At 35.6% G+C, this 24,392-nt stretch overlaps 1 protein-coding gene across 8 annotated transcripts in view; it reads right to left on the reverse strand.

Annotated features, from left to right (window-relative positions):
• Window positions 1-24,392, reverse strand: part of LOC144448242 (uncharacterized) — a 71,076-nt gene that overhangs the window by 34,235 nt on the left and 12,449 nt on the right. For all 8 annotated transcript variants that reach the window (XM_078138412.1, XM_078138408.1, XM_078138411.1 and 5 more), the window contains exons 4-12: window positions 10,291-10,374; window positions 7,991-8,235; window positions 6,830-6,930; window positions 6,010-6,119; window positions 4,656-5,275; window positions 3,579-3,648; window positions 2,166-3,080; window positions 1,552-1,763; window positions 906-1,111 (exon numbers count right to left, since the gene is read on the reverse strand). In XM_078138412.1, the coding sequence (XP_077994538.1) occupies window positions 906-1,111; window positions 1,552-1,763; window positions 2,166-3,080; window positions 3,579-3,648; window positions 4,656-5,275; window positions 6,010-6,119; window positions 6,830-6,930; window positions 7,991-8,235; window positions 10,291-10,374 (2,563 nt within the window). The remainder of the gene's footprint in view (window positions 1-905; window positions 1,112-1,551; window positions 1,764-2,165; window positions 3,081-3,578; window positions 3,649-4,655; window positions 5,276-6,009; window positions 6,120-6,829; window positions 6,931-7,990; window positions 8,236-10,290; window positions 10,375-24,392) is intronic.

Here is a 24,392-nt window from a genome sequence, read left to right on the forward strand (position 1 = left end):
ATAGAGGTATAAGTGTCTTGCTGGAGAGAACAGTGCTCGATGCAACATTAGTAGCAGAGCATAGTTTACCAGTTCTCTAATGATCGCTAAGGAAGCGTGAAACTCTCAGTACCGACTTACAACATCCTTATTAAAAACAATATTGTGTGGAGAACTCCTAACACGAGATTGGTGTGCTAGAGCTTAATTAATCATTGTTTGACCATTGAAACTAAACGATACACTGTACAATATCTTACCCACAACTCTCTCTGATTGGTATGCTTGGAGGTTCCTTATTTTATAACTTTTTCAATAATCCATACTTTTCAACATTTTAAGCATAGTAATTAAGTTTAATTAATATGTAGCAAAAGAACGCTTAGCAATCAAAAATAAAGTTCTAACTTTTGTATGAAAATGAACTAACAACTAAATTAAGCATGTGCTGTGAATAAAACACTTTTCACTGTCAAAGTGTCAATAACTTGGGTAGTCAGTGTGTATGATGAGTTTTAGTATGTAAATTTCTTTTGTCATACCTATTCAAATAAATCTATATCTTTGGCAAAGTCATTACAGGTGCATATATTTTCCTTAGTTTCGTCGCAAATATTCTGCATGCCTTACAAGAAAATCTGCTGACAAATTCCTAAAATTGCTACTTCTTCTACAATAAATCACTGATACCAGAACCGATGAAAATGGGTATTCAGAAACTCATCAGTGGCAATTCTACGCTTGCCAAATGGAAGAAATGTTTTTACAAAACCCTATACACTGGTGAGATTTGTCTGACTTCAAGGAGATGATGTCCAACACTACAAATCAGAGAGAGTTGTGGGTAAAATGTTGTACAGTGCGATATCCCCTAACTCATACTGTTTTTAACAACTTGATTATTTTTTCATAGTAAATCTATTCACCTGTCTTTCCATTCTTTCTACCATTTTATCAATCAGATCCTCAGCTTCATTCCTAATGTTTGACGGCTGATCTTTCCTATATCCAGTTTCTAAATCCATAACATCCGTGATATTCCGCCTTGGTTCCTGATATCTGGCATCCCTAATATCTGGAGATCTTCCCAATGTCATGGAGTGCTGTTTTCCTGGCGAGTATCTGTCAGGACCTGAAGAGAAAAAATGCAAGTATTACAATAATCTGGTTTGAACTATTATAACTATGATGATGGTACAAGAATTACATTTATACATAAATGTTCACTAAACTCGGTGTTAGTAGTTTGAAGATATAAGAACGCACAAACACCATTTTCTCTGAACTGTTATAATTATAAAGATACATGTGTGTATCCTGTAGAAAGAGCAATGTACACACATAACACCAATCTGCTATGAAGTGTTACAACTTTGATATATGCAAGATTGTAAGAATATAAATTTATCTGAACCCTTATAAGAATGATGAAGATACAAGAATTTACAAATATTACAAAAACTTTTACTAAACTGTTATAACTCTGATGATACAAGAAAGGAAATTCCAAGTATTAAAACAACTTTCACTAAACTGTTATAACTTTGGTTATACTGTGAGAATTTCACTTACTAAATGCTCCTGGTGATTCTTCAGGGTGTGTGTATAGCTGTCTGTTAGCAGTTTGTTGTCGTGGTTGCTGCTCCCGATAAATTTGTCTTTCCTGTATTGGGTAATCTTGGTGTTGAGGATACGCTGGTCTCCCTTGGTGTTGTTGTTGTTGCCGTGGTGATCTAAAAGTCTCTGAATCAGAGTAATAGCCTGTTTTTGACCTCCCTGGTGACCTGATGATAAAGATCATTATTACATAAACAATGGTTAAACTTATTGGTCAGATGATTAGCGTAGATTGGTTCAGTTTTAGTGCAGGAGGAAACTGGAGTACCCAGGGAAAACCTGTGTTGTACGGTAGAGTCAAACTGAACGACACTTAATTACAGCGTGGTCAATTTAATCAAGCCCTGAATGGGGTTTGAACCCCGACTGCAATGGTAAGAGGCAAGTGGTTTAGCCACTCGGCCACCAACAACCCCGGTAGTGGTGTCATTGCACTGCGACTACACAAACTGATGATGTCATTGCAATGTGGCTTCACAAACTGATGTCACTGAATGGCAAGACAAATGACAAATGTTATTGTATCCTAGTTATTCACGCTCTAAAACCTGTCTTAACATACAACTTACTTCGGTTCATGATGTTGTCTTTGATCCCTTCTATCTGGTTGGTGATTCCACGGTGCGGGAGGTGGCTGATTCTGGTATGGACTCTGTAATATAGACCGCGGTTCAGCATTAACGGCCATAGGACTCTGTAAGAATGACCTCTGTTCTGGTGATTTGCCAGGAGGTAATGACTTCGTGTCAGGAAACTTGAACACTAGCGGTGCCATGTGTTTTCTCTTTTCATGATTTTCTAACTGTTGCTGATAATTATCAGGTAATGGAGGTCGTCCAGGTGAAGGGTCAAACCTCCTAGCATCCTGTGAATGATTGAGATTAGCCGTCCTTTCTATTGGCAGAGATTGTGTTGAAGTCCTGAAGGCATTCTCATGAGAGCCCTGCTTTACTTGTTCCTTTTGTTGTTCACGATCGTGCCACTCATACAACTGCTTCAGTGAAGCTTGTCGTTGAAGTTCCTTCGGGTCAGACCAGCCCTGAGATTGCGGACTGTACTGTTGAGAATGATGTCCAGGAGTTGTTTCACGCGGTGGCATGGTTTGATATTTTTCTGACTGCATTCGAGGTTCTGATCTCGGAGTCACATGTTGCCGTTGTTGTTGTTGTTGTTGTTGCTGTCCATGTGGTGGTGAAATGTGAGTTGGCATGGTGTTGTATTTTTCTGATGGTGACCGTGGACTAGCCTGCTGTTGTCGTGGCGATGTTTGCGATGGGTATGGCGAAGTATGAGTTGGCATAGTATTGTACTTATCGGGGTATTGAGCTGGGGGTGAACGCTGTTGTCGTGATTGCTGCCTTGGTGGCGGCACTGATACCGTGCCAGCTGGTAAAGTATTGTATCTCTCTGGATGGTCCTGTATATTACTAGGCATGGTGTTACTTCGACCATGAGGGCGCATATCACTGGGTGGTGTTGTTCCACTGTGAATAGATGCAACATTTTATCAATTTTGATTCAATTTAAACTTCTTTAATAAACAACTGATGTGTAAAACTAGTCAAAGATTAAAATTTGGTTTGTATTCATTTACAGCTGATATTTTGTCAAATAAACATTAAATGTACTACATTCAGAATATTGCAAAAACCTATCAATATGCCTGTACACTTCTGATTACTATGGAAAGGAAATATAAGGCCCTAACAAGCCTCCAAGATATATTTTCTCATAATAGTATGGCGCCCTCTGTGGTGAGAACTTGATAATATTCACTATCCAACTGTACCCTCATCTCAAACCATGTCACAACATTCAGACCATGGTACTAAACATGATACTGGACACTTTAACCACACTTTCATTCTGAGGACAATTTCCACAAAATGTAAGATACAGCTAGATTTTGAAACATGCCACACCCCTTTGGGACTAAACTCTTGGGATACAATGTCGTCGTTCTAGAGCACTGAAGCCAATACCTGTTTTTGTGGTGATGCCATTCCTGTAATCTTCTCAGTGAATCTTGTTGTGTATCTCTATATTGACCACCTGTGAAAATACATACAATATCACATGCCATTAGTATTTGTAGATGTGACAGTTGTAGAAGTCTATGTAGAAGGATCTCTTTTAACTAGGGACAAAAATATTAGAATAGAAATAGGTACTGGACTCCATTAGATACAGTTCATACAGATGAAGTAACATTTTGGAATAATGTACTAGTTTGAAGCAACTGTGTAGCGTTTGTCCAGATCACTCAGACAGCATCAGTGCAACGATGTTAAGCCATCTACTCAAATGACAGCCTTTAGTACCGTCACCTAACTATGTAGCTTTTGTCCGAATCACTCAGACGTCATCAATGATATTAAGCCATCTTAGTGCTCAAATGACACACTTAGTGCCATCACCTAACTATGTACCGTAGTCATTTCAAACTAGAATCCAACAAAGGTAAATTTACCGCAATTAAGGGACAACAATGCTCATTAAAAAATTGATGGTCTGGGCAAACAAAAGCCTCACCCATACTAAATTAAATGACAAAGGCTGATTAAGTTTAATGAGATCAAGGAGAGGGGACTAAAATGTCTGCACCACTCACAGAGTACATAAGGCCTCTTCAGATTTTTACAACTATATTTCAGTCAAGTTGCAAGGTGCAGGGTTAGTGAAAATAACTTTTCTGTTGTCCCGAAGCATGCAGAAATAGCGATCAAATAAAACCACTCCTGCCTCAGTGGAATTAAATATTCACATGGACACTACAGGGTAAGAGAATGCAAAATAGGCAAAGGAGAATTTGGTAGAAAACAGTGGCACATATACTGGTATGTAACTGAAGAATGGAATTGTGGACTGAGCCATAGAAAGCAGTGAAAGATCTGAATGCATCATAAAAATACATTTAACCTTGACGTCAAAGAGGGCAACGCAAAGGATGAAACTAACAACCCTTACTGATGTAATTTGTATCTTTACTTTTTAACATTTTTTGAGACTCGTTTTTCTTTATGTTTTATCACTTTCTTGTGATCACATTCACAACGTACCTGGCTGTCTTGATGGGTATGGGTTTGGTGTTTTGTTGCCATAGTGATCACTCTGACCAGGTGATGACAGCTCCTGTCCTCGTCTTCCTGGTTGGTTGCTAGGGTTACCAGGTGATGAATAGTGGTCCCTCTGTGATGGTGCAGGCATTGAATTTGGGTTGTAGGGAGAATTGATCACATCTGGTCCTGATCTAGGCCTCCTCCCACCTGGAGTGCCATGACTACCACGAGATGAAAATGACCTGAAACCTGCCTCGTCATCATCATCATCGAAAGGTGGTCTCTGTTCCATCGGCTGTCGGTGATCTACTGGAGGTCGGTGTTCCATTTGTGGTCTGTGATCCATCGGTGGTCTGTGATCCATTGGTGGTCTGTGATCCATCGGTGGTCTGTGTTCCATCGGTGATCTGTGATCTATCGGTGTCCTGTGATCTCGTATTGGTGGTTGATGTGGTATATCATAGTATCCTTCTATCGCAGATCTCGGTCTTTCTTGTACACCCGGATCATTGTTGGTTCGCGGTGAACGTAGAGATCTGAAACCTGCTTCATCTTCATCTTCAATAGGTCTCTTCTGGCCACTGTGAGGTGCTGGAACACTCTTTCTATTCTGTTGATCTCTGAAAGATATAAAGGAGACAGAGAAGTGTATGGCAATACAGAAATTAAACATCTACATTCGGATGATTATACCGCCACCTAGTGGTCAGCTGTAACTATGGAATTTGTCATGCATGATTCTGATGAGAATCATCGCCCAAGACACATCGAGAGCTCAATACTAAAAATTCTGAACTGCTTGTGCGTTATTGACCTTGTAAATCAATATAGAATTCAACTCTAAAACAGCAATTATAATGTTCAGCAATAAGATCACTGAAAGTATTACAACAGAACACTGTTTGAGGGTTTACAACAGCACACTACTGTACACTGGAATGAGGCATCATGGGATTTACACCAACTTAGGAGTTTCACACTTCTTGAAACCTTCCCCACACAGTATTTGTGTACTTCCGAAAGTGTCTCACCCAAGCATACAGCAGGCCTCTTATAACCCATTTCTGCCAACACTAATATAGAGGTGGCACAAGGGAGGATGGGTGAAAACGAATTTTCTGAGTGTCCTAAGTATGCCCTCTAAGTTCAATTTGACATGCCACTTATACACACAATTTCTAGTGATGCACCAAAATATGGTGTTCCCCTATTTCTTACTATGTATTGACTCACAAGAAATGCAAGTTTTTATTATTTTGACTCACAACAACAAAATCTGGCGATCATTAGAGGGCATACAGGTGCCCTACGACTATTGTTAATTATCTATGACGTCTGCTACATGTATACTTACTGTAATCCTCTCTGTAATACAGTTGCTAGTGTCAAATTACTTATCCAATTTATCATGTCTTTTTCTGTGTCCGCATAAAAATAATATGTCCTCATATTGGCATGAACACACTGTAAAAGTAAATAAAAAAACATAGTTCAACATGAGAAGAGAATGGACAGTCTACGTCAGATTGGGATAAACATATTGATAAGAAAACAGTTGTTTAGTAGTACTATAGCAACAGTTGCCATAGCAACAGTTGGTCCAGAACATATGAATGATGCTATGTAATACTTATGACTCCACTAATGAGATAATAGTAATGCAAAAAACCCTGGGATTGAATCATGAGCCTTTAAGTTCTAGTTCTGATTAGGATGCCAATTTTGATCAGAAAGACTTCGCCTGGCACCAGTACAGTGCCATTAGTAACACCACCTAAGCATGTTAGTAACTGGAACTTGGAAGGGCTAATGTGTCTGCACCAGCCCTATGTTGTAGATCAGTGCTAACACCAGACTGGCACTAATACCAGTGTTAATGCAGGAGGAAACCGGAGTACCCGGGGAAAACCTGTGTTGTTCGGTAGTCAAACTGAACGACGCTATTCTTACTTACAGCGTGGTAAATTTAATGGAACCCTGAATGGGGTTCGAACCCCGACTACAGTGGTAAGAGGCAAGTGGTTTAACTCTCGGCCACCGACAACCCTAATCATCAGGCTAGCAGACACAGTATTAACATCAGGCTATCAAACAAGGAAGGAATTCTTGAGCTGCAGTTGCAAAAATCAAGTCTAAAATACTAATAAAAGAATGAATATAGGAGGTATACTGACCTTAAATGCATATTTCTTGTGAATTTTATCTTCTGGAGTGACAGGACTTATTTCATAACTTGGCAGGAGGACAGAGGTTAAATTGGTTTCTTCATCAGGACCTATGAAACACAAAATAAATGATTTTATAAGTTTATATCATGGCTAATCTAGCTGTCCAAAGCGCTTTACAAATATTACCCCTGGCTCGGATCTATAGCGACACAATGGCCCTTTATACTTCAACTCCCTGGGGAGTATACAATCCATTGCAGCCTTTATAAGCACATAGGATTAAAGCATTCACATTGCAACCTCTATCCTATACAGTTCCCCAATTATACAGCTGGTTGACTAAGGCACAGTCATGGTTCAAATCTTGCCCAAGGACTTTAGCCACGCAGAAACAAACGGCAGCGACGGGGCTCAAACCTGCAACCTGCAGATTCCAAGCCGGCCACTCTAACCATTCACCCATCATGACTTAGGGCATCTATTCAATATAAGCTATTGAATAGATGATAATTTAATTCACAAGAGGGTGATACATTATACATGTCATATTTCAAAAGCAAGTGTCTTTTGACTATTACAGTTCAGCATGTGCACAGAGAGTTGAACACCCAAGATAATCTCTAAACAAAAGTAATGGGCAAAGAATTATTCCACCACAAGAGGGTGCTGTTTGGTGGTTTGATTATTGATTTAAAGGTGATTCAAAATGCTCACATTCACTATCGCTAATTTGCTAGACGACATGTTTGTGAAATGCATTCTGGTTTTAAAACTTTTCAAAAGCGTCTGCAAACACCTTAAAATGACCCTTTTTCAGTCACTTCCCTTCGGATTTACTTAGAGAGTTTTCGGGTATTTCCGGTCCCACCTAGACCACGGGATTTTATGACGTCATAAAGAGACATGGATAGCACGTAGCCTATGGCGAGCGTAGTCACTAGGTGAACAAAACTCAACAGCATTGTGAAAAAATACATTGCTAGTGGTTGTAACAGACATCAGTAAACAAAAACTACACTCTACATGTCTTATTAACCAACATTTACCGATATTTACTCACACTTTCTGACTAATTGGCAGTGTCCAGTGGTATAAATGCTAAAATATGATCTCCCCATATTATGGCAAAATAAATCAAAACGGCTAGACAACGGAAAGATGTATTACCTTTATAGATGAAGAGACAAAAGTCTGACAGAACACACCATCTTCTTTTCCAAGCCCTCAAACCACCAGTTTCTTGTTTGTAAAGCCATCCTTTTAAATTGGCACGCGATGAATTACTTCGTTTGACAGTTGGCAAGTGTTTTCTTGGCACTTTTTTGTTCACAAAGTTAGGTTTCTCCATACTGTCAGTATTAGTAGAAGATACTGTACTACCAGTAATACTTATTTGATCTTTCTTTGGTGTCCTGTTATTTAAAAAATTTTAAAAAAAAGATGGAAAAATGAATTATCAAAGCTGCACTAGCTGAAACGGGAACATTTTTTGAAACTATAGTGATCTACTTATTCATAATATCCTACATACAGCATTGAATCACCTGTCGGTAAATGTCAATGTAGTCTGGATGCCAACTGTGGTCTAAGTGAGTGAAAGTATAAATTGTAACGATACTGTATAGGAACTAGACTAATGTAAATGTGAAGCTGTACACTAACGATAATTCAGGGCTTGAAAAGAACTTTTTTCTATGGTAGAGGGCAACCACTTTCAGAAATTGGTTGCCCAAGGATGGTGACCAATAGTTTCATATACCTGAACTGAAAACAGAGTTACTCTATTGTAAATAAGTTTGTTATTAAAATATTTCCTGTCTGCAAATCTCCCATCCTTTAAATCATCGCATAATCAATGGTACATTGTAGCCTGAGTGGGCTACCAGCTGTAAATTATGGTAGCCCCATGCCATGACAAGAGTGGGCAGTCTGTGGACAGGGGACTACTGTTAATTTTGAGCCTTGGATATAGTACAATAAATACAATTAGAGCAATTTCGGTGTCCACACCCAAAAATCGACGATCAGAATTTCAACCTGTTACTCTACTATGGGTAAAATGACAGGGTCTGTGATAAAATCAACCTCTAATTAACATTTAAAATGCCTCAGTATTCATTTGGTATTTCAACTATTTTTTGTGAATATCTTGTTGGGTGTCTGAATTCTGATGGACAAGAAATATACCAGTTAAAGCTAGTGTAGTTTTAAGATTACTTATCTACAATAAACTACATCAATTAATCAATAAATCAATCAATCAATCAATCAATTGATCAATCAATCAATCAACTGGACATACGTTTCCAGTACAACAGAACATTCAAAGGTACTGTACAGTTAAGAGTTGAAGACTTCAGAAAATGAACACATTTCAGTCAGTTTCTAATTGATTACAGTTTAATCAGACTGTGCCAAATGATTTGTAAGTCTATACACACCCAGACAAGTGACCAACAGTTTAACAAAGGTCATAGGTCACATATGTACATGTAGGTCAAAAGGTCAACACTTTTTGTGCTGGGAACAATTCCTCTATTTTCTTACATCTTTACTATTATCTGTTATTTTTATAGACCCATACAATGTTCTGATTGTTCCCTGTAGGCCAAACAAGCACTCAACCTAGACTGCAAATTTTGTAGTCCGCAAAACACTAAGAAATGTTTACAGCATACTTGCACAGCTGTTCGTGTGATAGTTTAACACTCAAGTATGTGATGGTATGTCTTCTACAGTCCAGTGTTCTCCCCAGGGTCATTAAACCATGTCAAACAAAAATTGCTTAAAATGTTGAAAAGTAATTTGCATATCAAAATAATCCTTTCATATGCAAATTTAACCATGATGCTTGAATAAATTCCTGTGGAGAATACGGACATCTTTAGCATGACATCACTTTACCACTGTAAAAAACTTTCTCTGTAATGTTTAGAGATTTTTAAGGCCCAGTTCAGATAAGTTAAGGTTTAATATTAAATTTGAAAACAGTTGTCTGAAAGAGTTACATCATACATGTCCTTTGAACTGACAACAATAAATGTATTTCCACAACGAGAACCTCAATCATCACTATTCTTAAACACTGCTAAAGCCTAAGAAAAGTTTGGTTCCAGTTAATACCCGACTAAAACCATTGAAATAAATTAAAGTTGGGTAATATTTCTAAAATAATAACCTTTCTGAAATCGAAGAAATTGGCAAGATATTACTAAAACAGCATGATATTCCTGCTACAATTATATAAATATACATGTGTGTATATATGGTTTGATTTTTACTAATCACACTGATGTTCCGGCTTAATTAGAACCATTGAACACCTTGATGTGAAGGAGTAACAGGTCATGTCAAGGGTCAAGGGTCAAAGGTCAAGTGTTTAAGGTGCAGGGTCGGGGACGTTCCCTGTCAATCAAAATCTGATTCATAGTACTTTTGATATCAAAGAATAAGAGAAATGACTTTACCTTTCCACCAAGTAGTGATAGTCATCTGTTATTTCTGGTCTCCCAGTGGCTGGACTATTAAATGTGGTCTTCCACTCATTATGACTAAAAAACAAAGAAAAGAAAAGATCTCTTTTAAATTCCATGCATTTTAGTGTTTCAGTAATGATTTCTATTAGAAATGTGTGTCATTTTAATGTTTGGATAAATCAAAGACATTCTTTATAATTCTACAGTAACTGATTTATACTAAGATTCTTGGTATTTCTGTGTGGTATTTATTCTTTGTACTTATTGGTAAATGAACATGTTACCAGTGTACCCTCTAAGCCAATTTGATGTGCCACTGACACATACAATTTCTAGTGACGCACCAACATTTATTGTTCCCCTATCTCTTACTATGTGGTGACTCACAAGAAATGCCATTTTGACTCACAACAACAAAATTTGGCTACCATTAGAGGGACACACTGCATGTTACGTATCCTACATGTATCACACTAGCACTGTACAGTCCACTGTTCCTTTCCACCACAATAACACATACATATACGATAGCCAGACTTTTATAGCTTGCTCCTAAAAACTTTGGAATTTCTCTCCTATAGGCAAGCTGCAAATCTGGAAATTGTCAAACTGAAAACATACAATGTACACATGTACATGACTTTTAATACATAACTGTTCATGAAAGAATTCAATGCTAATCTTTCACTGCCTTTAAATAGAACAATGAGTGTTTATTCTCGCAAACCAGAGTTATTATTTCTACCACTACATTTTGAAATATATAGTGGGAGGCGGAGGCGCGTTAAAAATATTGCCATAAAACAGGTCGTGGTTTGCGACGATGTGAGTGTTGTGCTTTTTTCATTCTTGAATTTTGATCGTTGGATAGAAATACTAAAATAATCTTAATAACAATGTGAATTTATAATAAGCCTTTTCCCCTGAGAGCTCAAGGTGCTCACATCCCCCCACTCCCACCCCCACCTCCACCCCCTTCCTGTTGGCAAACTCAACATTACCAATTATACACACATATACATACATATATCAATATTGTATACAACATGTTTTCATTGCCCAGACATGCTACACACTCAGACAATAACAAATCATTTCTATTTTTAGAAATAAGGCCAACATATTTTTAGAGAAATTATTCAACACATACATTGTACATGTATGTGAATATAGTGACATATTTGTGAAACGTGAATAAATATATGCATTTAAAGATTCTCTTGTCTACAATAGCATTCAATGTAGGATGGTGTTGAGTAAAGAGACACTTGTTGGTTTCAATATTGACACAGTTCAATGTTTTGTTAGGGTAAGATGTAAAATGTAAAATCTGCCTGTATTTTTTCATATAACATTAGCTAGGCTGAATATGATTATACATGTAGAAAAAGTACATGTGTATACATGTACATTGGTAAGAAATAACTACTTTTATTTCTGTATTCTGATTTCCAGTGTGTAATAATAATAGTAAATACTAATGTTGGTTTTTATATAGCACTTTCCCACTCTGTGCTCAAAGCACTTTACAATTATTACCCCTGGCATGGATCTATAGTGGCACAAATACCCTTTACTTCCTCAACTCCCTGGGGAGCATACAATCCATTGCAGCCTTTATAAGCACATAGGATAAAAGCATTCACATCACAACCTCTATCCTACCAGGTCCCCAATTATACAGCTGGGTTGACTGAGGCACCGTCATGTTTCAAATCTTACCCAGGGACTCTAGCCACTCAGAAACAAATGGCAGCAATGTGGCTGAAACCTGCAAACTGCAGATTCCAAGCTGACCACTCTAACTATTTACCCATCATGATTCCAAGTACTAACTACATGTGCTATTTTGTTCCTCTCCTCTATACAAAATGTAATCCCCTCCAAATTATTCTAACCTTTCTCAATCTAAATGAGACTGACTAGAGAGAGACTAGACTGTACAAATGTATAATACAGATGTACATGTAGTCCTGGTAGAACGGTTATTCCAGAACATCAACAAATGAGTTCTCTGGACAGTGGAGATTCTACATTTTTCAAAGTTTTTTCTTTCAATTTTATTAGACTGCATGTAAATGTATGCAAGCTATATTAATTCTTGAGGTTGAAATTGTTTCTAGGTTTAATAATAGACTCTCTCACAGTCCTCGGAGCATCGCATCACATCGCTAAAAAGGGCTGTTTTGTATGTACCGATATCTACATTTTGTACTGCATAACTGTACGGTGGGCCGTCATCAACTACATACATGTAGGGCTTATCATTTGTTGACAAATTGTTGCAGAGTCGCAGTAACATGTCAACAAATGATTATCCCTATGTAGTCAATGAGGGCCCACAGTACAAGGATATTCTATTACAATTATGCAGTAGATATTGGTACATACAAAACAGCTAATTGTAGGGATGCAATGCTCACTGCAATGATATTGTATGTGGTCTGAAAAGTTAAAAATTTTCACATGGGAAAATCAGAGAGTCAAAAATAGCAAGTAGACATTTTACAGTCGAGTAATTTGTACAAATGTACATGTATCTGTAAATAACAGCTATGGATGAATTTTTATACATGTCACATCGCATGAAAAAATATGGACCACTTATAATGAAGCTATTAGAAGGGGCATATCATTCCTGAAAACACCATTTTTGATTTATTTTGGAATTCCACACCAGGAACAGGATATAGATATATTTACATTAAAAAGCAATGGCCATTCTGTAACGGTGATGAAAAGTACTAGTGAAATGAAAACTAAAACACTTCCATACTGAATTGTAGAAATCATGTATTCAATATTCCACCACTGTGTACAATAGACATTTAATTGCACAGAGTCAATACACTGAATAGTCCTTGTTATACAACGCATTCATATCAAAAGGTGAATTCAAAGCACTTTGTATTGAACGCTGAACAGCTAAGGGTCTGTCTCATATTATCACACTAACATAGAAACTGAAATTAATGGGGTTGAAGGTTAGCACAATTTTAATTTATTTATAAAATTGTTGTATTACAAATACTACACTGACCAAATCCCCATCCTGCACTCTCAACCCCAACCCCCCCCCATAAAGGTAAAATATCTGTAACTGAAGCATTATGGGAATATCTGTCCCAAAACAAGTAGTATGTACACAATGTACATTGCAATGACATTCTTGATGTTGTTGTACATGAAAATGCTCAAAGGTTTATTTTAACTGCATAGTATTTCTGTATTTACCAAGGTGTTAATATCTTATGAACAGTAGAGATGATACATAGTCAAGTTCTACAATGTACCTGTGGTGTTGAATTATCTCTTTAACAGAGATTTGAGATTTGATTCCACAGATAACACTATAATCTGATTTATACACAGTTAGACTCTCTCACAGGCCTTGGAGCATTGCATCATTAAAAGGACTGTTTTGTATGTACATGTACCAATATCTACTGCATAATTGTACTGGGGGCCCTCATTGACTACATGTATGTACACAAGGCTAGTCATTTGTTGACGTGTTACTACTGGAGGCTTGGCAAATAACATGGAGTCGCAGTTACATGCCAACAAATGCTTACCCCTATGTAGTCGATAAGGGCCCACAGTACAAGGTTATTCAAGTACAATTATTTGGTAGATATTGGTACATACAAAACAGCTAATAGTGATGTTCCCAAGGACTGGTGAATGAGTCAAACTACACAGTACAACACTACAGGTAGCATAGTAAAGACCACAACAACTAACACAAGCATGACTATTGAACTAAAACACTTCCAAGACTTTGCTTCCAGAACTTTTCGTGAAAATGTGAGATGGACCCTAAAATATCAAACGGCGAACCACTATAAATAGTGCAGTGAATGTCTATAGACATATCATTGTTGTCATTTCATACTTAATTTCCTCATTTAATGAAGTGATTATTAAATTATGATTGAAATTCCTAATAATTGTGTTCAATAAAACACAACATGTATTAATATAATTGATAACTTGTTTGACAACAAATTACACAATATATTAATCAAAATTTTTTTTATGTGAATTACCCAAAATAGATTATGTGTAGCAATGCTGTCATTTGATATTTAATTTCCTTACATGAGTTAAGACATTCTCTTCATTATTTTTTTTCATATTTCAATTTTTTTTTTTTTTGGGGGGGGAGCATTTATTTACAATGGGTGTATGAATGCGAACTGAGAATGCTGCTATAAAACATATATTTTTCTAAAAATACATTTGAGACAGCACTCCAACTGTTACAACAATGAGTATTTCTAGATAACTGTCAGGCTGAAATTACCATGGGTCTGTTTTCATTACGGAAAACAAAACATAGTAAATAATCTCTATATTGTTTGGGGAACAAAACTGTCTGACAAACATATAGAGAAAATCTGATACACACCACTGGGTTTTTTTAAGCTATAAAAGTTCAGTGGTATTTTACGAAGATATAAACACGTACATTTAATTTCCGTGTGTTTCTTCAGGAAATGAAACTGAATTCCTTTTTATAGACAGTAAATAGCAGTAAATAGGCAAAACATTACTGCATCATTTCAGAAACTAGTAAACTTTAATGGAATTCTCATTAGAACGCTTTTACGTACATGTTCTGTATCTACATAAATAAATTTGATTTTGAAAACACAGAATTGATGCAGGAAATGTGGTATGAAGTAATATATTTTTATGACATAAATGAACATGTATGAAAATTAAGTTTTCACCAGCCTATATACAAATATATCATACGCACAAAATGTAGTTAATATTAGCCAAGCCTTAGAGGACATGCTGACTTTTATAGTTCATCCGGTGTAAAAATTGGATTTCTAAAAACAAGACAGGAAATGTGATATATGCATAGTGTAATTTGCTCTATTTTTAATGGAGAATAAATTAAAATGTACAAAATTTCAATTTTCATCAAGTTAGTAATAATAGGCTATTTTTGTGATCTCATACATAAATTTCACTTCTAAACTCAGAAACGAAGTAATACCTTTATGCATGTGTATCTTTTTACTAGTTTTTTTTCCTAATATCAGCACATTTTGAACACTTTTTCAAATAGTGTATTTTTGTTGTCTTTTATGTTTGTTTATGTTTTTCCAATCAGTTGTACAGCGCATTGTGATTATTTTTAATGCAATGCACTTTTATATAAGATATAAAAATTAAGATTATTATTAGAAAATGTAGTAGCTTACATATTTTTTTTTATAGATTGTCAATTTCAATTCTCAGCAAGCTTCATTGTATTAATTGCATTTTGAGTATCTACTAATTATTGATTTCTAAAACACTGACATGATGTAGGAAATACATATTCTATTTTTGAGGACAATGTTGAAGTACTAAATGTGTTCACCAAAGTTTTTACATGGCTTAAAATCTAACAAGGCTTCCCTTCAAGATGATCAAGTGGAGGAAGCTACATGTGCTCCTTTCAGGAAATAACACTGTACTTTTTGTTACTAGCGTTTTTACAATTTCTAGCCTTGAACTTAGTCGTTGGCTTTCATGTTTGAATTTAATGATTGCCAGATTTGTAAGGCAGTGACTAGTGTCTCTAGGCTATGCAATTTCAGGGACAGCAGTACTACTAGTTTATGTCCACACATGTGGTACATTTTATCGCAGACGTCCACACACAATGGTGATAATAGAAATGCGTACACTGACCTACATCACATACAGGAGATTATAACTAAATTGTGTACAGTACAGTACAACAGCTCGGTAAATCTGAATACGTTGCACGAACACAACTACAATCTCACACACAAAATGTACATGTTATATGTGTCTACACTTCAACATGTACAAAATGCCTAAAATAAAGAGACTGCAATTCAGTAATTCCACACCATCTATTTTCACAACTTCCGTTACAGAATCCACATTGTGTCCTCAAAATGAACATCAGTTTGTATAGCTCTTTACAATAACATGTACTATACATTGAAATAAAAACTGACACAAAAAAACAGCATAACTTACTCGTTTTTTTTGATGTAAAATCACTTTTCTGAAAGAATTTCACACAGTAGCTAACTTCTGAGTGCAATTTTAACTGCTAACTGTCACCAGTATCACATTTCTGTCTGCACTGTGCATCCGCCAACAACACCAGCAACTACATCAAACGTATCACCGTTTTTCTATGTCATATAGCCATGACCTTTGACCTCAGGTCATATTCACTTTCCAGATGCTCTTACAGTTTCTAAATTGATTTATATCTTTTTAATAGTTTAATAAACTTTGATAAATATGAGCCAATAAAAAACCAATGCATCATATGTGCTTTCTATCTTTTCATTTACAGGAATATTTATTTATCAAATCATACATACATTCATATTTTTATGCAAAGCAGCTTCTGATATACACAATTTTGAACGACGAATTTTACAATGAAGTGTTCTTTGTGCAGTAACTTTTCAAATACACCATTTTCATTACAATTTCAGTCTTACTTTAGAATGTTTTCTATAATATTGATCATACATTTCTAACATATTGTAAATATTATCAAATAACTAATTAAATTATGTTCTCACATACAAGGCCATTAATGACAGATGTTCTAAAATTACATTTATCTACCTTCACAATTTTACATTTTGTATTTCTATTTTTATAAACATAAATAATTCATGCCACTACCAAAGATTTTACCAATTTTGATATATTTCACTTTTCGACAACTTAAAGTGGACATACATGTATTGATGAAGATTGGGTATTTATTTGGGATTTTTTAATTTATAAAACAATTTTATCATGGCTTCCTACTTGAAAAATCAATGTGAAACAACATATACAAAGTCCTTGTTTGTAACTCAATAAATTGCAAAAGATTAACAGATATGTCAAATGTGTGTTTATTGTACATACAATAACAAACTTTTTATACATTTTGTTAGCTTTTTGCAATGTACTGAGTTACAAAAACAGACTTGGTCTATATTGTGTCACATTGATTTTTTCAAGTAGGAGGCCATGATAAAATTGTTTTTATAAATTAAAAATCCAAAATAAATACCCAATCCTCATCTATAATATGGCCACTTTAACTCAACATCACTGTTTTTGATCTTTTCCAACTTTATGTATAGTGTGCATTTAATATTATTGGAACTATAAAAATGGAAATACAATGTAAAAGAACATATATCAAGTCCATATTTGTAACTCAATATATTGCAAAAAACCACAAAGTGTATAAAAAGTTTGTTATTCTATGTACAGTAACAACCATTTTATACCCTTTTCAATGTTTTGCAATTTATTGAATTACAAACACTATTTATTTATTTATTTATCTATTTTATTTATGTATTTATTATTTATTTATTTATTTATTTATTTATTTATTTATCTATTTGAGTACAAAAAACAAAACCCTGGGGAATTGTTAATGGTACAAAACATAAAAGGAAAATAATAACAAAACTAATAAACTATCTAAAAGAAGCATTACATATCATTATAAAAGTAATAAACTACAAAAGCTATTCAATGAAAAGAAAGAGAAAAACAAGAGCTTGGTACATGTATATATGTTCTTTCCCATTGTTTTTCCCAAACGTAGTCTTTCCAATTGTTTTTCCCAAACGTAGTAAAACATAGAAGAGTTGTTTACAAAATAAAATGCCAAGATAAACAACTAATTTTCATCCACATGGCTTCATTAAAATTCATAATTTTGTGACTCCATCTAATAGTACTATACCTTTCCAGACACAACAACAACAACAAAACAAAGTTTGTACGTCAGCACTGACAGTGACAAACAAGGTACGTTGTGTAATTATAAATCCATCTTATCCACATCAACTAAGTCTATTTTCTACAAAACAACGCCAGGATTATACTTGTACAATAGTCTTTTTTTACTTTGGAATTCATCAGACTAATCTTATCTCTATCTGTATAACTGCAGCATTTTAATTAAGTCTTAAGCTGTACATAAGGACATCAACAAATACAATAGTACTTTGTCATTGGTCTGTTCATAGACCCTCAACCAACGTTAGTGGAGGGTCTATGGACTGTTACAATACAGGAATAGGCTCACACATCAAAGAATTCATAAGACAGATTTAGACCTGTTCTGGTTTTTAAAAATTGAACATTTTATAGTTGTACAGTATGTCATGCTTGCAATCTGTGTTATGCATTTATGATAATGTTTTACGAAAGAGAATGAATGGGAAAGTCATGAGAATATAGCTCTAGATATCCATTCCTGATTTGCTAGCATACATGGTGTCAGCTTGAAGTGTATACTTAGCTAACTTGATGTTGATTGCAATACATGTATAGTCTGCTTTGGTTGCTACAACTGGGTGTTAGCAGGGAACTACTAGCCCAATACTGCTAGCCCAGTGTTGACACTGTTTAGCACTGAGCTGCTAGCCCAGTGTTGACTGTGTAGCACTGAGCCACCCCTACACTGCTAACCCAGTGTTGACACTGTTGACAATGTTAACATTGAGCTAGCCCAATACTACACAGTGTTTTATTTAAGGGCGGTAAGTAGGTAAAATCTACCGGGGTTCCCACATCATTTTACCGGGGTTCCCCACCTAAACTATGATACATTGCATGGGAAGCACTACCAGTTTTACCTCTTTCCCCCTTTCTGTTACCGGGGTTCCCAAACCTTAGCAAAAACACTGCTACATTACTGTATGTGGTGGGGAAAATGATTCTCAAGCTATAGCATTAATTCCCATTGGAGACGGAACACTGGCAATTCATACAGGACAAAATGCAAGGACACACAGATCTGACATGACGATAAACATAACCGTGATAACAATGTACAATGTTGGAAACCTATATGGACTATTATCGACTATAATCAATACATCATACAATGTAACAATACTGTGGTAGAACAGTCAAATATTTCCAGTCAATTAAAATCTATGATGTGACTGAGTTGACCAATCAATTGATTAATTGAAAAGATATGGCCGTCATCAAGTACATGCAGAATTTCTATGTGGTGGTACACATAGTTGTTCCTTTGAATTTAAGACTATATAACTTTGTTAATTACCTACTTACAATTAAGCCCTATAGGTGTATGCAAGGACACTAACAAATCCAACATTTGAGTGTTGTCTATTGACGTGACAACAATAGGGGGTCATTACTGAATTCACAAAATCTCAGCAGGCAGATTTGGATCTTAATGATGCTGTCTGGAATAAGTGTAAGTGTAAAGATCACAATAAGTAGACATCTCAGAATAAATATGTTGTATATTGACCCCACTAAGAAGTGGACAACTCGGCAGGCAGCTGTCTATTGACCATGTAATAAGGGAAGTGTATATATAGTATATTGACCACAATAAGTAGACATCTCGGAAAACTATATTGTCTATTCACTACACTAATTAAGAAGTGTACACCTCAGTAGGCACAATCTGCTCTTAATGATGTCTGCTAATGACTATTCTATTGTCTGCAACAAATAGATATATATAGTAGTATTAACCATGCATGTGATGTCATATTTGCTCTGAGATATAGCTAAAATGATGTTGGTTTGGTGTTTCACTCATGGGGACATTACATTTTGGGCACAAAGATTGACATATTTAAACTCTATACTACTGTAACAATAAAAATAAGATAGACACAATAAACACAGCAGGATCCTTTGCCCAATCACATTGGACACTGATAAACATTGCTATTATTCTTTCACAGTGGAGTAGAAACAGGCTTCTAATGAAAACATTACACATGGACTTGATGATTTTAATGGCTGCAATTGTTTATTTTCTAACTGATAATCAACATATCAACTTGACCACTTCTACATCCCCACTGTGCACGGTACCTATGTAATTGTTTCTTTTGCATTAGAAGTTGTCTGAGGGTGTGTAGAAAATGTCATGTTACATGAGTGAAACACCAAACCAACATCATTTTAGCTGTAATCAGCTTGGCTCTGAATCAGACGACCCATTCATCAACTTGTAGTCAATCTAACATACATAATGTAATGATGGAGTGTACAGACCAGACAGTCAAATAATCTGTCTAGTCATTCATCTGTAAAAATCATCAACGTACAAACAGTAGCAGCTGTGTTTTATAGGTAACCTAAAACCTATACAACTAGTATAAATTTAGATTTCATTAGTTGATACATTAAGGTCTACTGTATAGCTTTTAGGGAGTAGTTTAGTTTACAATGTAAATGTATCATTTTTGATAACGATGGGGATGGTCTCATAGAAACTGATCTATCCTTGCTTGTCCTAGTCTGGGGGCAATCTGCAACTTTGAATTTCTAGAGATTTGAAGTCACAGACATATATAGCACCTAGACTGGTATTCTAGCTATACATCGACTCACAACCTCCAGACAGTTGAGTCACACACTCATTGCAAGTAATGCGAGCAGTGCTAGTCTTTGGGCTAACTTTGCACATATGTATATCCCCCCAATAGCTGCCTCCATCATAAATTACTTACTTCCTATTAAAAGCACATGCATTTACACACCATACCACTGTATTTCTTCAGTATCCTTGACACTTTTAACCAAACATTATATCTGTCACTTTTTAAAAACAAATGCTCAAATAACAAACAGACATTGATACACTTTGGTACAAAAATAGTTGAAATAGTTCCACATATTTAAGTAATTATAGAGTCCACATTGACTACCAAAACAGTAACACACAGTACATGTAATTTGTGTTATGGGTCATGTTAATATGCTGGCCTTGTAAGCTGAAACTTTATAAAAAACATGGTCATGAATACACATACATACAAATGTATATCAGGTGCATGTTACCAGCACATCAATTATAGCTAAAATGATGTAGGCTTAGTGTTTCACTCATGGGACATTACATTTTTTACACAAAGATAGCCATATTTCAACTCTAGACTAACAATAACAGAGACAGATAAACACAGCAGGACCCTTTGCCCAATCACATTGAACAGTGATAAACATTGCTATTCGTTCACTGTGCAGTAAAAACTGGCTTCTAATGAAAACATTACACATGGACTTGATGATTTTAATTGCTGCAATTGTTTATTTTCTAACTGATAATCAACACACCAACTCACTCCTTCTACATCCAACTGTGCATGGCACCTACATCATTGTTTCTTTTGCATTAAAAGTTGTCTGAGGGTGTGTATTGAATGTCATGTTGCATGATTGAAACACCATGCCTACATCTTTGTAGCTGTACAATTACCCGACTAAAATTATGAAAAATCCTCATTCTTTCATTTTGAACCTCTTTCACATTTTTTAACTAATCTTTCTTTTTGTTTTACTTTAAATTTAAATTAATTTTAATTGGATTTTGTACTCTGTACTTCCAACATGATGTACCAAGTGTTATTCATACAATTCAGTTGTGTTTACTTTCCATGTCTGTAATACCGTAGGTTCCGTTCATCCACGGTCTGATGTCAGCAGTTGTACATGAAGCTCTGAAATTAGCAAGGATCCTTAGACAAAGCAGAGTCTGTCTGAGTTCCAAAACCCAAATTGCCCGTGTGAATAAAATACAGATACAACTAATGAGATATCAACATTTCGATAAATTGATACAGGTCGATTTGGTTGAAATGCCAGGTGTCATTGCACTACCCGCCCTATGTCTAACACACAATGGTTAAACCATAAATCTAAAATAAAATGAACTACATTCGATTCCCATGACAGCTTTTATTTACTGTCAATACTGTTATTTGTTTACAAAGTCCTTGACCTTTGACCTTAATTGCCTCAAGCTGGAGTACTCGATTTGAAGTTTTCGCTAGGTTTGGTTGTCCTAGTAACAGATCTAGAGAGGTCACAGGTTTTGCATACCTAATAATGTACTAAAAGTTTGTGAGGAATCCCAAAACATCTGGAATTAACTGACAGATTTTGCCTACTTTAATTAAATACACCACCCTAACAAAAACACAACAGTGCAGTGTTCTCACAATTAATTCTTCCACAGTTCATCAACTTTCATTTTTACATATAAATAGCTTCAAACCTCAAGACGCTACTTTAACAGATGTATGTACATCGTAATTATAGGGTACACAGTTCTACACAGTCACTTCTTTAAAGACAAAATGGCCTGCAACTTTTCAGTTGTAGTACTCTTTCATTCAATTTGATATGACAATGTTTTTGTTACAGGCAGTAAGTAGGTAAAATCTACCCGAGTTCCCATGTCATTTAACCAGAGTTTACCATCAAAGTTATGGTATAAATGTCTAGGACACTATGCCAGATTTACCGGATTTCTCCCTTCCTGTTACTTCTTCGATGGCCAGCCCTTAGCAAAAACACTTATGTATGAAAGCATTAGACTTCTAGTATAGTTTTCCATTTGTTGAAGCATCTACTACAACTGCTGACACCAGACAATGGACAAATGGAACCTGTTACAAACAAGGAAAGTAAGCTACTGAATTGGATTAATAACACTTGGCTCAGCATGTTAGAACAGCAGAGATATGCATCACACACCATGGTTTGATAAGAACAGTATTATGGCCTCTTTATGTTTACATGAAGTGCCAGGGGAACTTGAGATTTGTTAGTGAAAGTGGACTATTATGTAAAGTGGCCATACAACTGTTCTTATCAAATGATGGAATGTAATACAAGTCTCTGTACTTCCAACATGCTGTGCCAAGTGTTATTAATCCAATTCAGTTGTTTACTTTCCCTGTTTGTAACAGGTTCTGCTTACGTCCATGGTCTGATGTCCATGGTCTGATGTCGACAGATGTATGTTCTGCCAGATACACGTATAGATTCGGGTCACCGTTGTTACATGTACATGTACTTACAGCAGGGACAATGTTGCAAAACAAGGTATTATAGATCACACACAAGACTTTTTAATCAAGTAAATAGTGCTACAAAGAATCTGATGATTTAATGTATATATGTCTATGTATAAGTATTTATTAATTAATTTGTCAACTCATGTCACATAAATGTGCAAGTTTTTTCTTCAATAATGTTTTTAGAATTCTTTTTAAATCATGTTTTTTGTTGAGTCTGGCTCGTGCATTGTATGATGGTGGCGTGATATCATGTGGCACACACACATACCAGCAATACTACGATACCTCCTAAAGTAGCTACATGCACACTCACTTTAATTCCTAGGGACACGTAAAGTGAATGAAAATAAATGTATATTATAGTTGTGACATGCAGTATTATAAGTGATTCCAAATGAGACCCTGGACAGAGTTCTATAAGCGATTCCAAGTGAGACCCAGGACAGAGTTCTATATGCAATTCCAAGTGAGACCCTGGACAGAGTTCTATAGTTGTGACATGCAGTGTCAGAAGTGATTCCAAGTGAGACCCTGGACAGAGTTCTATAGTTATGACATGCAGTATTATATAAGTGATTCCAAGTGAGACCCTGGACAGAGTTCTATAGTTGTGACATGCAGTATTATAAGTGATTCCAAGTGAGACCCTGGACAGAGTTCTATAGTTGTGACATGCAGTATTATAAGTGATTCCAAGTGAGACCCTGGACAGAGTTCTATAAGTGATTCCAAGTGAGACCCTGGACAGAGTTCTATAGTTGTGACGTGCAGTATTATAAGTCAAAGTGATTCCAAGCGAGACCCTGGACAGAGTTCTATCTCTGCATTATCAACATACCTGCATGTACATTATGTATTTATTTATTTATTGCATCCATTTTGTATCAGGAGCTCACCAAGCATGTCAAAAGCATCACGAACAGAAAATTAAAATACATACACTAGTTAGAGAAGATATGACTAATATTATCACATACAGAAACGAACAAAACAAAACAGAACAAAACAAAACAAAACAAAACAAAACAAAACAAAACAAACAAACCAAAGGGAAGTAAGAAGAGTGAGAAAAAAAATTTACATTTCAAAAATATAACCTCTAAACTATTTTATATTAGTTTTAACAATATCTTTTCTGTTTTCAGTTGCATCAATGAGGTATTGTTTGCTTTGTATGTACAGTACTATATGTAGGAGGAAATTGTCTGAGTCTGGGATTTT

Source organism: Glandiceps talaboti, chromosome 17 (genome assembly GCF_964340395.1).
Source record: "Glandiceps talaboti chromosome 17, keGlaTala1.1, whole genome shotgun sequence".
Taxonomy (NCBI): Eukaryota; Metazoa; Hemichordata; class Enteropneusta; family Spengelidae; genus Glandiceps; species Glandiceps talaboti.